The sequence below is a fragment of the Schistocerca cancellata genome, chromosome 5, assembly GCF_023864275.1.
Source record: "Schistocerca cancellata isolate TAMUIC-IGC-003103 chromosome 5, iqSchCanc2.1, whole genome shotgun sequence".
Taxonomy (NCBI): domain Eukaryota; kingdom Metazoa; phylum Arthropoda; class Insecta; order Orthoptera; family Acrididae; genus Schistocerca; species Schistocerca cancellata.
In genome coordinates this window covers 162867526-162880867 of record NC_064630.1, presented here as the reverse complement: position 1 = coordinate 162880867, position 13342 = coordinate 162867526, and the positions used below count along the sequence as shown (strand labels likewise).

At 46.1% G+C, this 13342-nt stretch overlaps 1 protein-coding gene across 1 annotated transcript in view; it reads right to left on the bottom strand.

Annotated features, from left to right (window-relative positions):
• The window catches only part of LOC126188417 (myosin-7B-like), a 105528-nt gene that overhangs the window by 62026 nt on the left and 30160 nt on the right, over window positions 1-13342 (bottom strand). The window contains exon 4 of the mRNA XM_049930021.1: window positions 10358-10457. Within this exon, the coding sequence (XP_049785978.1) occupies window positions 10358-10457 (100 nt within the window). The remainder of the gene's footprint in view (window positions 1-10357; window positions 10458-13342) is intronic.

Sequence of the window (13342 nt, the reverse complement as noted above, 5' to 3'; positions counted from 1 at the left end):
GTTCTGGCATGTGCCAATTTTCCGCGGGCTACGCGTGAATCTTGCCTGCACGCGTTCAACCGTTTCTTCGCTCACTGCAGGCCGACCCGTTGATTTCCCCTTACAGAGGCATCCAGAAGCTTTAAACTGCGCATACCATCGCCGAATGGAGTTAGCAGTTGGTGGATCTTTGTTGAACTTCGTCCTGAAGTGTCGTTGCACTGTTATGACTGACTGATGTGAGTGCATTTCAAGCACGACATATGCTTTCTCGGCTCCTGTCGCCATTTTGTCTCACTGCGCTCTCGAGCGCTCTGACGGCAGAAACCTGAAGTGCGGCTTCAGCCGAACGAAACTTTATGAGTTTTTCTACGTATCTGTAGTGTGCTGTGACCATATGTCAATGAATGGAGCTACGGTGAATTTATGAAATCGCTTCAATCATTTGTAATAGCCCTGTAATGGATTCCCTACAACATTCTGTCTCATGCTGCATCACTAGTTAGAGACCTGCAGCAGCTGATCTAGGGAACTACCGTCCGTTGCACAGGCTGCCGTTAATAACACAACACAAATTGCAGCGTTTGGTGTGGTGGCATGACAGGAACCATGAACTACTGATGAATGACGTTTCAATGTGTTCAGCAATAAATCGCGGTTCTGGACTACCCTGGATGACCATCATTGACAAGTATGACGGCGACGTGGCATGAGGCCCCATTCTTCCAACGTTTGGACAGGCACAGTGGTGCTTCTACTGGCGTCACAGTGTGGAGAACCATCTTGTGTGTGTGGCCCGCATCTCGTGGTCGTGCGGTAGCGTTCTCGCTTCCCACGCCCGGGTTCCCGGGTTCGATTCCCGGCGGGGTCAGGGATTTTCTCTGCCTCGTGATGGCTGGGTGTGTGCTGTCCTTAGGTTAGTTAGGTTTAAGTAGTTCTAAGTTCTAGGGGACTGATGACCATAGATGTTAAGTCCCATAGTGCTCAGAGCCATTTGAACCATCTTGTGTGATTTCAGGTCGTCACGGATGGTAGTGACCGAGGGAACTCTAAATGCACAGTGATACGTCAAGGACATCCTGCGTCCTCATGTGCTACCTCTGATGCCACAGTATCGCGGTGCCATTTATTAACACGATAGTGGTCGTCCACACATGACACTTTTCTCTATAAACTGTCTGTTTGGTGATGACACACTCCCATGCCCAGCACGAGCCCCGTGTCTGCTCCGACAGAACGTGTTTGGGGCCACCGTGTAAGTCAACTCCTTACTAGTCCCAGTTTCCAGGATATGAGGGACCAGTTCGCCTCAGGAGTGGATAGTATAGAATATGGTAAGTGCCTATGGAACCAAACTGCTGAGGTCATCGGTCTCTAAGCATACACACTATTTAATCTAACTTAAACTAACTTATGCAAAGGACAACACAGATCCAAGCCCAAAGGAGGGCTCGAACCTCCGACGGAGGGAGCCGCGTGAACCGTGACAAGGCCCCAGAGACCGCGTGACTACCACTCACGGCACGAGTGGATACAACGGCTTTATGACACCCTTGTCAACTATATCAGTTCATGCAGCCATGTCAAATGTAACATCATACTGATAAGTGGGCTCCTATCGCCAAGTATCGGCATCGCAATCACTAAAATAACGCCACACACCCTCTCAATCCGTGAAGTGTCATTTCTCTTCTCTTCTCCTGGGTGCTTCACTCTTTTGTAAGGCAGTATATATAGACTGAAGAACCAAAGAAACTGGTGCACCTGCCTGATATCGTGTAGGGCCCCCGCGAGCACGCAGAGGTGCCGCAACATGACATGGCATGGACTCGACTAGTGTCTGAAGTAGTGCTGGAGGGAAGTGGCACCACGAATCCTGCAGGGCTGTCCATAAACCCGTAAGAGTACGAGGCGCTGGAGATTTCTTCTGAACAGCATGTTACAACAATGTTCTTTTCTGGGTACTTTGGTGGCCAGCGGGAGTTTTTAAACTCATAAGAGTGTTCCTGGAGCCACTCTGTAGAAATTCTGGACGTGTGGGGTGTCGCATTGCCCTTCCGGAATTTCCCAAGCACGTCGGAATGCACAATGGACGCGAATGGATGCAGGTGATCGGACAGGATGCTGACTTAAGTGTCACCTGTAAGAGTCGTATCTAGACGATCAGTGGTCCCATATCACTCCAACTATACAAGCTCCACACCATTACAGAGCCTCCACCAACTTGAATAGTCCCCTGCTGACATGCAGGATCCATGGATCATGAGGTTGTCTCCATACTCGTACACGTCCGTCCGTTCGATACAATTTGAAACGAGACTCGTCCTACCAGGCAACATGTCTCCAGTCATCAACAGTCCAGTGTCAGTGTTGACGGGCCCAGGCGAGGCGTAAAGCTTTGTATCGTGAGCTCAGCAAGGGTACACGAGTGGGCCTTCGGCTCCGAAAGCCCAAATCGATTATGTTTCGTTGAATGGTTCGCACGCTGACACTTGTTGATGGCCCAGCATTGAAATCTGCAGCAATTTGAGGAAGGGTTGCACGTCTGTCACGTTGAAAGATTCTCTTCAGTCGTTGTTGGTCCCATTCTTGCAGGATCTTTTTCCGTCCACACCGATGTCGGAGATTTGATGTTTTACCTGATTCGTTATATTCACGGTACACTCGTGGAATGGTCATACGGGAAAATTCCCCCCTTCATCGCTGCCTCGTAGATGCTGAGTCCCATCGATCATGCGCCGACTACAAAACCACGTTAAAACTAACTCAACTCATGATAACGTGCCGTTGTAGCTGCAGTAACCGATTTAACAACGGCGCCAGACACTTGTTGTCTTATATAGCCGTTTCCGACTGCAGTGCCGTATCCTGCCTGTTTACATATCTCCGTATTTGAATACGCATGCCTATACCAGTTTCTTTGGCGCTTCGATGTAAATTCCAACAGAAGTTTTAAGAAATTGTTAAGGCTTTCGTGGCTACTTGTTGACAAACTGCCTATTGGCTTCTGTCTCGGGTTCTTCGGCCGACGTTCATCCAATGATTTTTCTGACGTTTCGCCAGCACGAGTGGCTGGCATTGTCAAAGCTTCACCCTCCATTGCCGGTGGTGAACTGGAGGCTAGCTCGCGGCCGCAGGCTATATGTACCTGGCGCGCCAACGTCCGAGGGCTTCTCCGCGGTCATTTCCGGTGCGGTTCTGCTCTTGCTACCTGCGACGGTCGTTCGATGCAGTACGGGAAGCCAGGATCCGTTTACCTTAAGGCTTTCCTCTTTCTTGTTGAAACTGTTCGCGTGTTTTTGGATTTCTACAGCTTCTCTGAACAAGCGCGTGTGATAGTGCTTCTCTACAGACAGAACTTCCGTATCGGCGAATTTTATTACGTGGTCGGTCTCATTCAGTGCGTGCTCTGCCACGGCCGATTTCTCCACCTGCCCCAACCTGCAATGTCGCTTATGCTCTTTGATCCTGGTGTTAATGGATCGTCCAGTCATTCCGACATAAACTTTTCCGCATGTGCAAGGTATACGGTATATTCCCGACATTGCAAGTGGGTCTCTTTTCTCCTTCGCCGATCTAAGACACTCTTTGATCTTCCTTGTCGGTTTGAAAATCGTCTTTACGCCGTGTTTGCACAATATACGGCCGATTCTGTCCGTCACTCTAGGAATGTATGGCAGAAAGGCCGTACCCGACATTTCTTTTTCTGGTTCCTTACTTCGCCGAGTGTTTGGCTCTGTTACACTTCTAATGTAATTTGTGGAGTACCCATTGCTCCTCAGAACAGTTTCCAGGTGTTGCATTTCTCGTTTGAGGTGTTGAGGCTCACATATTCGTCCTGCTCTCGTTACGAGCGTACTAATCATGCCTCTTTTCTGGCTCGGGTGGTGGTTTGACAGTTTGTGCAGGTATCGGTCCGTGTGTGTCGGTTTTCGATACACGCTGTGTCCCAGGTTTTCGCCGTCCCTTGTGACCAGCACATCTAGAAATGGCAGTTTCTTGTCCTTTTCTACTTCCATGGTAAATGTTATGTTGGCATGGAGGCTGTTCAAGTGTCTCAGGAATTCACCGAGCTGGTCTTCACCATGGCTCCACACCACGAAAGTATCATCGACGTACCTGTACCACACCTTAGGTTTGCAAGTCGCCGAGTCCAGAGCCTGTGCTTCGAATTGTTCCATGAAGAAGTTGGCCATCACTGGACTGAGAGGACTACCCATGGCGACGCCTTCCAGCTGTTCGCAGAAATCGCCATTCCACGTGAAATAGCTCGTGGTGAGACATGCATGGAAGAGCTTTTTGATGTCTTGCGGGAACATGGAACCGATGTGATCCAGAGCGTCGCTGAGTGGCACTTTCGTAAATAACGAAACAACATCAAAACTGACCAGGATATCGTTTGGCGCAAGTTTCAGTTTCTTCAGCTTTTCAATGAAATGTCCTGAGTCCTTAATGTATGTGTCGGTCTTTCCCACGTGTGGTTGGAGCAGAGAGGCCAAGTGTTTCGCCAGTTTATACGTTCGTGAGCCAGGAGCGCTAACGCTCGGTCTCAGTGGAACGTTGTTCTTATGGATCTTGGGAAATCCATACAGCCGAGGTGGTAGGGCTTCTGTGTTGCGCATGTTTCTCTGTATGTCCGCCGGCAGAGAAGATGCCTTGATTAATCGATTCGTATTCCGAGTGATACGCTGCGTCGGATCTGCGCTTAGTTTTCGGTACGTCATCGGATCTAATAGGTCTCGGATCTTTTGCTCATAATCTTCGGTCTTCATTACGACGGTCGCATTCCCCTTATCGGCAGGCAGCACCAATATACTCTTGTCGTCGTTGAGATACTTAATGGCTTGTACCTCTTCTTTCTTCATTTTCTGACGTCAGAAAAATCATTAGATGAACGTCGGCCGAAGAACCCGAGACAGAAGCCAATAGGCAGTTTGTCAACAAGTGGCCACGAAAGCCTTAACATTACGCCTCTACGGGGAGGAGATTTGCAGATTGTACCGACGCCTTGACCAACGACGGAAGAAGAAAGGCGACTGATGTCCTCTCTCGCCTTTCTGTCACGGTGCCGAGATGAATGTGCTACACCGAAGTTCTTGAGATGCAAGCGCCTATTCACCACCGCCCAAGCACATCGTATCTACGACAGAATGGAACGAGCTTTTCTTCGTGAGCGAATACATACAACACGGAGAGACTTGGCAAGAACGGATCAGGAACTTCTGGACATTTTCTATCAACTAAGTAGCAGAATGCATCGTGACGACTGGGACAAGATCGACAGCATAACTCACAGGGGCATGCAGAACGAACTCGAGCGCTGCACCGAGCGGCAAAAGAAAAAGTTTGAAAGATGCCGGAAGCAGACCGACAAGGCGATTCCCGACATGTCACACACAGTGGTCAACCTCACTTAACCGCAATTGACCGAAGAGGAAGTGTCTGTTCTTCAAAAAGGAGGGAATTTCGCTATCATCCCGAGAACTATACCTATGGAGGACATCATTGCCAACACCGAAGCAGCCATTCGGACCCTTCCTTGTGAAAGGGCTGAGGAAATACGCACTGAAACAGCCAGGATACTGCGCCGAGCAAAACCACCAGCTTGCAACCTGAAGAAAGAAGAGGTACAAGCCATTAAGAATCTCAACGCCGACAAGAGTATATTGGTACTGCCTGCCGATAAGGGGAATGCGACCGTCGTAATGAAGACCGAAGATTATGAGCAAAAGATCCGAGACCTATTAGATCCGACGACGTACCGAAAACTAAGCGCAGATCCGACGCAGCGTATCACTCGGAATACGAATCGATTAATCAAGGCATCTTCTCTGCCGGCGGACATACAGAGAAACATGCGCAACACAGAAGCCCTACCACCTCGGCTGTATGGATTACCCAAGACCCATAAGAACAACGTTCCACTGAGACCGATCGTTAGCGCTCCTGGCTCACGAACGTATAAACTGGCGAAACACTTGGCCTCTCTGCTCCAGCCACACGTAGGAAAGACCGACACATACATTAAGGACTCAGGACATTTCATTGAGAAGCTGAAGAAACTGAAACTTGCGCCAAACGATATCCTGGTCAGTTTTGATGTTGTTTCGTTATTTACGAAAGTGCCACTCAGCGACGCTCTGGAGCACATCGGTTCCATGTTCCCGCAAGACATCAAAAAGCTCTTCCATGCATGTCTCACCACGAGCTATTTCACGTGGAATGGCGATTTCTGCGAACAGCTGGAAGGCGTCGCCATGGGTAGTCCTCTCAGTCCAGTGATGGCCAACTCCTTCATGGAACAATTCGAAGCACAGGCTCTGGACTCGGCGACTTGCAAACCTAAGGTGTGGTACAGGTACGTCGATGATACTTTCGTGGTGTGGAGCCATGGTGAAGAACAGCTCGGTGAATTCCTGAGACACTTGATGAGCCTCCATGCCAACATAACATTTACCGTGGAAGTAGAAAAGGACAAGAAACTGCCATTTCTAGATGTGCTGGTCACAAGGGACGGCGAAAACCTGGGACACAGCGTGTATCGAAAACCGACACACACGGACCGATACCTGCACAAACTGTTAAACCACCACCCGAGCCAGAAAAGAGGCTTGATTAGTACGCTCGTAACGAGAGCAGGACGAATATGTGAGCCTCAACACCTCAAACGAGAAATGCAACACCTGGAAACTGTTCTGAGGAGCAATGGGTACTCCACAAATTACATTAGAAGTGTAACAGAGCCAAACACTCGGCGAAGTAAGGAACCAGAAAAAGAAATGTCGGGTACGGCCTTTCTGCCATACATTCCTAGAGTGACGGACAGAATCGGCCGTATATTGCGCAAACACGGCGTAAAGACGATTTTCAAACCGACAAGGAAGATCAAAGAGTGTCTTAGATCGGCGAAGGAGAAAAGAGACCCACTTGCAATGTCGGGAATATACCGTATACCTTGCACATGCGGAAAAGTTTATGTCGGAATGACTGGACGATCCATTAACACCAGGATCAAAGAGCATAAGCGACATTGCAGGTTGGGGCAGGTGGAGAAATCGGCCGTGGCAGAGCACGCACTGAATGAGACCGACCACGTAATAAAATTCGCCGATACGGAAGTTCTGTCTGTAGAGAAGCACTATCACACGCGCTTGTTCAGAGAAGCTGTAGAAATCTAAAAACACGCGAACAGTTTCAACAAGAAAGAGGAAAGCCTTAAGGTAAACGGATCCTGGCTTCCCGTACTGCATCGAACGACCGTCGCAGGTAGCAAGAGCAGAACCGCACCGGAAATGACCGCGGAGAAGCCCTCGGACGTTGGCACGCCAGGTACATATAGCCTGCGGCCGCGAGCTAGCCTCCAGTTCACCACCGGCAATGGAGGGTGAAGCTTTGACAATGCCAGCCACTCGTGCTGGCGAAACGTCAGAAAAATCATTAGATGAACGTCGGCCGAAGAACCCGAGACAGAAGCCAATAGGCAGTTTGTCAGAAGTTTTAAGGTTTACGATTATAGATTTAACGTAACAAGGTGAAATCTTTGCAAGACTACGAGTCGATATGTATGAGCAATATGACAGCTAGCGGTCACTTGATGATTTGCTTATTTAGGGGGGGGGGGGGGGGGGGTCGTAGGAGCGCCGGACAATGAGCAGATTGGCGACAGGTACACGTTCTAGGGGAGAGGGTGCTTTTCGTCACCCCAGAAAATGGACTGTGATTAGCTGGAAGTGGGAAAGACCAAGACGTTTTGAACTCTGCGAGCTTTCGAAGATTTGGCGGCTCTGTTCACATTATTTGTGATATTTCACGAGGGGATAAAGACATTCAAGAGGCTAAAAAACTGGCCACGTGCGAGTAGGACTCGGCACTGAAGGTTCCGTACAAACTTAATTTTGTATATAGATATTTCATGCATACTAGGAATCGAGGATCTCGACGAGTTTTGCCTGTTATCGACAGCGATACTGGCACGATATCGATCAGGGGAATTCCAAGACTTTCGAGAAAGTTTTAATTTTAAATTTGAAGTAGGATAACAAATGACAAAATAAATATTTTTTCCGCTTGTTATAATTACAAATTTACAATTTTCTAATTTTTTTTCTTTACTTGTATTGTGAAACCGTGCTTCTTGCTACATTCCATTATTCTAGGTCTACGGGAAGAATCCCATGAGCTTTGATGAGGGAGTTTGCGTATATAAGAACATAAGACATAAATGGCCATATCTTTTGATTGCATTGACTGAGTATCTTACATTTATTACACGGCCGAGGAACCATAGAGCTCATTTCCTTATATAAATTTCAAACTGATACGTCTAGCCATTCCTGAGTAAAAAGGGGCTTAACAGACGGACCGACAGACAGACAGTTGTGATATAATAACAAATTCACAATTTTAGGATTTTTTTCCTTTACTTCTATAGTGGAACCCTGTTTCTTGTCAAATTTCATGGTTCTAGACCAATGAGTTTGCTGGTATCAAAATGTTAAGGAACCATAGACCACAGTATATAACAAATTTCAGCTAGCACGTTCCTGAGAAAAAGGGGTCTTAATAGTAAGTCAGTCAGCCAGACAATCATATCAAATGACAAAAAAAGAACTGATGTGATATAATTACAAATTCACAATTTTTGAATTGTTTCCTTTACTTTACTGTGAAACCTTTCTCCTTGTCAAATTTCATGATTGTGGAACAAAGAGAAGTACCCTGTAGGGTAATACTCCCAGGGTCTTGCAGGCAGGCAGCTGACCTCAGAGGTGCATGAGTGGTTGCCTGCTTGCAGGCGCCTTGGGGTACTTCGCAGGTTCTCTCTGTAGAGGTATATTTTTTAAAATTCTCAATAAATGTGGGCAGCTACTACCGAGTGTTTTGCTGAGCTGGGGGGTCTTAGGGGACCCTTTGTTGCTAAATTATTGCATATGCAATGTTATGCCCCTCCATTATCAGGCCATATGAAGGTGTGACACAGGGGCACTGAAAAAGCTTATTGAGCCTTTGCTGCTTTAGATCACATTCAGATTTCGTCGAGTGGTTTTGGACGTTCTCTAGTGGTTCAAGTCTGTACACGAGAGCAAAAATTACAGTCACCGTGTACTCGAAAGGGGTGCGTTCATGCTCAGTGGGGACGCAGCCCCCAGTGTCTACAGAGAAGGGTTGAAACGTCTGAGTGTGTCAGCAGCATCAAAGGTTGTCAAGAATGTCTTTCCATCGTTCATCACACTGAAAACTGTCGATTTCGGTCGCGAAATGTATGGGAACCACCGTCACTGTTCTCACTGACGCCGTTTATGGCGTCCCTCTGAGACCTTTTCGTTTAAATTCTGAACGGCAATGCTTCGAAATGTTTACCTCGACCACCCATAAAAAAACCGCGTGATTTCAGGGCGCCATCAGAAGGCGTGAAATGTTTGTGAGAAGGGCTGTGATGACCTTTCTATCGTGAGACACGTCCACGGTGGCGTCTGGCAGGATTGTGGTGAAATCTGGTGACAATGTGACACAATTAATCCATTTTTAACGTCACACCAACCTTTTTCCAGATGTGTCGACAACTTGCTGTTTGAAACGTCGTCGAGTCAGAGGGTGATGTCGCAGGGCGCCGCGTTAACATCACTACAGACGAAAGTTGTAGGCTCCTTTGAGCCAAATTTAAAACTTATGCTTTGGAATGGGAGGCAAAAGCGGGGTTCGGAAAAAATGATTCTGCACTGTTGCGCAGTGTATAATATGGTCCAATAGCTATAACAGAGATATCATACAGACATTCAATGGCGCACAGATGCGGTAGTTTGATGCAGACAGGCAGAAATTTAGATTTTGACGTGAGAGATTGCGTCACAAACTATCATTGGCGCAGGTGCTTCAGTTAATTTTTATCTTCCGGGGTGAGGCAGCATTCTGTTCATCACCACATCTTGTGTAAAATTCCATCTAGTTTCATGACACCATAATGAGGTTTTTCTCACAATCACTGGTTGATTATTGAGCATAAAAGAATAATTCAAATGTGTACTCACCAGTGAATTGCTTGACCCTTGGTATGACAATCGTGGATATCGTTAAAATACTGCTCTAGTATTCGGTGTTGCACGTTCTTTCTTACCGCAATGAGTTTCGACTGTTCTGATACTCTTTTGAATGACTTTCTTTTCATTGGATTGCTTCGTTGAAATATGGGGATTTCCGAACTATTTCTCATAGAGTGCTTGCAGAACAAAACCTGAACTAGCCTTGCAGGACTTTGATACCCCTACTCGATTTTACGGTTGGGGAATGACTGCGATTGCTCTTGTTAACAAAATACCGCAACTTGAGCTTTCATGTTTCTCACGAAGAATCACTGCATTTGTCTCTGGCGAGAACTTGCCTGTAGCTGCAGGGTGATGTCTGCGTTACGCCGGCCAGCCTGCGCCACGTTAACCGCGTACTCCTGGTCGCTGGCATCGCAAATCACCGACTCCAGGGCCCTGAAGTCAGAAAAACAACCTACTTACGACCTGCGTGGTGAAAACCTTACCGAGTAGTTACGGCTCACATCGCAAGCACTCCGAGTTTCTCCAAGTATTAAACGTTTAGAACTGTTGATTTCGATATTATTAATAGTACATTACAGTCATCTTGGGGTTGAAGCTCTTTTCTTCCGTGTTTGTTTCAACAATACGTATGTTTTTGGATAGGGTCCGCCTTTAGCAAAACACAATTTTGTTTTTTAACCCAAACATGTTTCACTGCAGTTGCAGCATCTTCAGTGGGCTTTTATTTTTCATCTGTTAAAGATAAAGAGTGTTCTTTGCTGTTTGTATACATGTAGCTATTAGTTTTTAAATCGTAATTGCAGATATTTGAAAAAACACATAAATTACGAATTCATACCTTTTTACAACATGGTGTGGTTTTTCTGATCTACATCTACATCTACATCTATACTCCGCGAGCCACCTTACGGTGTGTGGCGGAGGGTACTTATTGTACCACTATCTGATCCCCCCTTCCCTGTTCCATTCACGAATTGTGCGTGGGAAGAACGACTGCTTGTAAGTCTCCGTATTTGCTCTAATTTCTCGGATCTTTTCGTTGTGATCATTACGCGAGATATACGTGGGCGGTAGTAATATGTTGCCCATCTCTTCCCGGAATGTGCTCTCTCGTAATTTCGATAATAAACCTCTCCGTATTGCGTAACGCCTTTCTTGAAGTGTCCGCCACTGGAGCTTGTTCAGCATCTCCGTAACGCTCTCGCGCTGACTAAATGTCCCCATGACGAATCGCGCTGCTTTTCGCTGGATCATGTCTATCTCTTCTATTAATCCAACCTGGTAAGGGTCCCATACTGATGAGCAATACTCAAGAATCGGACGAACAAGCGTTTTGTAAGCTACTTCTTTCGTCGATGAGTCACATTTTCTTAGAATTCTTCCTATGAATCTCAGCCTGGCGCCTGCTTTTCCCACTATTTGTTTTATGTGATCATTCCACTTCAGATCGCTCCGGATAGTAACTCCTAAGTATTTTACGGTCGTTACCGCTTCCAATGATTTACCACCTATGGCATAATCGTACTGGAATGGATTTCTGCCCCTATGTATGCGCATTATATTACATTTATCTACGTTTAGGGAAAGCTGCCAGCTGTCGCACCATGCATTAATCCTCTGCAGGTCTTCCTGGAGTACGTAAGAGTCTTCTGATGTTGCTACTTTCTTGTAGACAACCGTGTCATCTGCAAATAGCCTCACGGAGCTACCGATGTTGTCAACTAAGTCATTTATGTATATTGTAAACAATAAAGGTCCTATCACGCTTCCTTGCGGTACTCCCGAAATTACCTCTACATCTGCAGATTTTGAACCGTTAAGAATGACATGTTGTGTTCTTTCTTCTAGGAAATCCTGAATCCAATCACAAACCTGGTCCGATATTCCGTAAGCTCGTATTTTTTTCATTAAACGTAAGTGCGGAACCGTATCAAATGCCTTCCTGAAGTCCAGGAATACGGCATCAATCTGCTCGCCAGTGTCTACGGCACTGTGAATTTCTTGGGCAAATAGGGCGAGCTGAGTTTCACATGATCTCTGTTTGCGGAATCCATGTTGGTTATGATGAAGGAGATTTGTATTATCTAAGAACGTCATAATACGAGAACACAAAACATGTTCCATTATTCTACAACAGATTGACGTAAGCGAAATAGGCCTATAATTATTCGCATCTGATTTATGACCCTTCTTGAAAATGGGAACGACCTGCGCTTTCTTCCAGTCGCTAGGTACTTTACGTTCTTCCAGCGATCTACGATAAATTGCTGATAGAAAGGGGGCAAGTTCTTTAGCATAATCACTGTAGAATCTTAAGGGTATCTCGTCTGGTCCGGATGCTTTTCCGCTACTAAGTGATAGCAGTTGCTTTTCAATTCCGATATCGTTTATTTCAATATTTTCTATAGTGACCGTTTTGTTCCACAGTTTGTCATATGCAAACACTTATTCCTTAAAGTAGATCAATTGCTTAAGCCAAAATTACGATTTGAAAACTTGTTAGTTCTATGCCTGAAATTATTTAATTCTATGTGTGTGTGTGTGTGTGTGTGTGTGTGTGTGTGTGTGTCTGTCTGTTTACATAATGTTTCACTTACATTTTCCTTTTAATCATCTTCATCACTGTCAGACACTATGTATTGAGTCACTGTCACTGTAACTGTTTCACTGCTTCACCAGCTGTAAATACAAAACTAATAATTGAAGAAAATTATCAGAAAAAAAGCCATAGTGGGAGGCAAACAAGTGATTAATGAGTACACAGCTCCCTGCAATGGCACTTTGTTCTCTTCCCTCAAAGAATTATTAGACAAGACCAACCAATAGAGCTCTCAACCCCCCCCCCCCCCCCCCCACCACCATCCCAGCGCCTCCCCCCCTCCCCCCCCACACAAAACAATTCTAAAATCTACTGTCACACACACTCTCTCTCTCCCTCCTTTTCACCTTTTCACACACAGACACACACAAACACACACACACACAGACACACACACACACACACACACACACACACACACACACAGACACACTAAATCCTAAAAACTACTGTCACACGTAAATAAATAAAATAAAATAAATAAATAAAATATATCCCCAAACTTACTGTCAGCCTCACTCTCTCTCTCTCTCTCTCTCTCTCTCTCTCCCTTTTCACACATACGGAGACATACACACACACACAAAAGAATAAGAATCACAGACACCTCTGAAAGATTCAGAACAACTGCCAGGAACACTTTCAACTGTTCCACTGTCAGCCATCTTGTTTTTACACATTCAATTGTTCCACTGCTCACCATGTTTGTATTTACAGG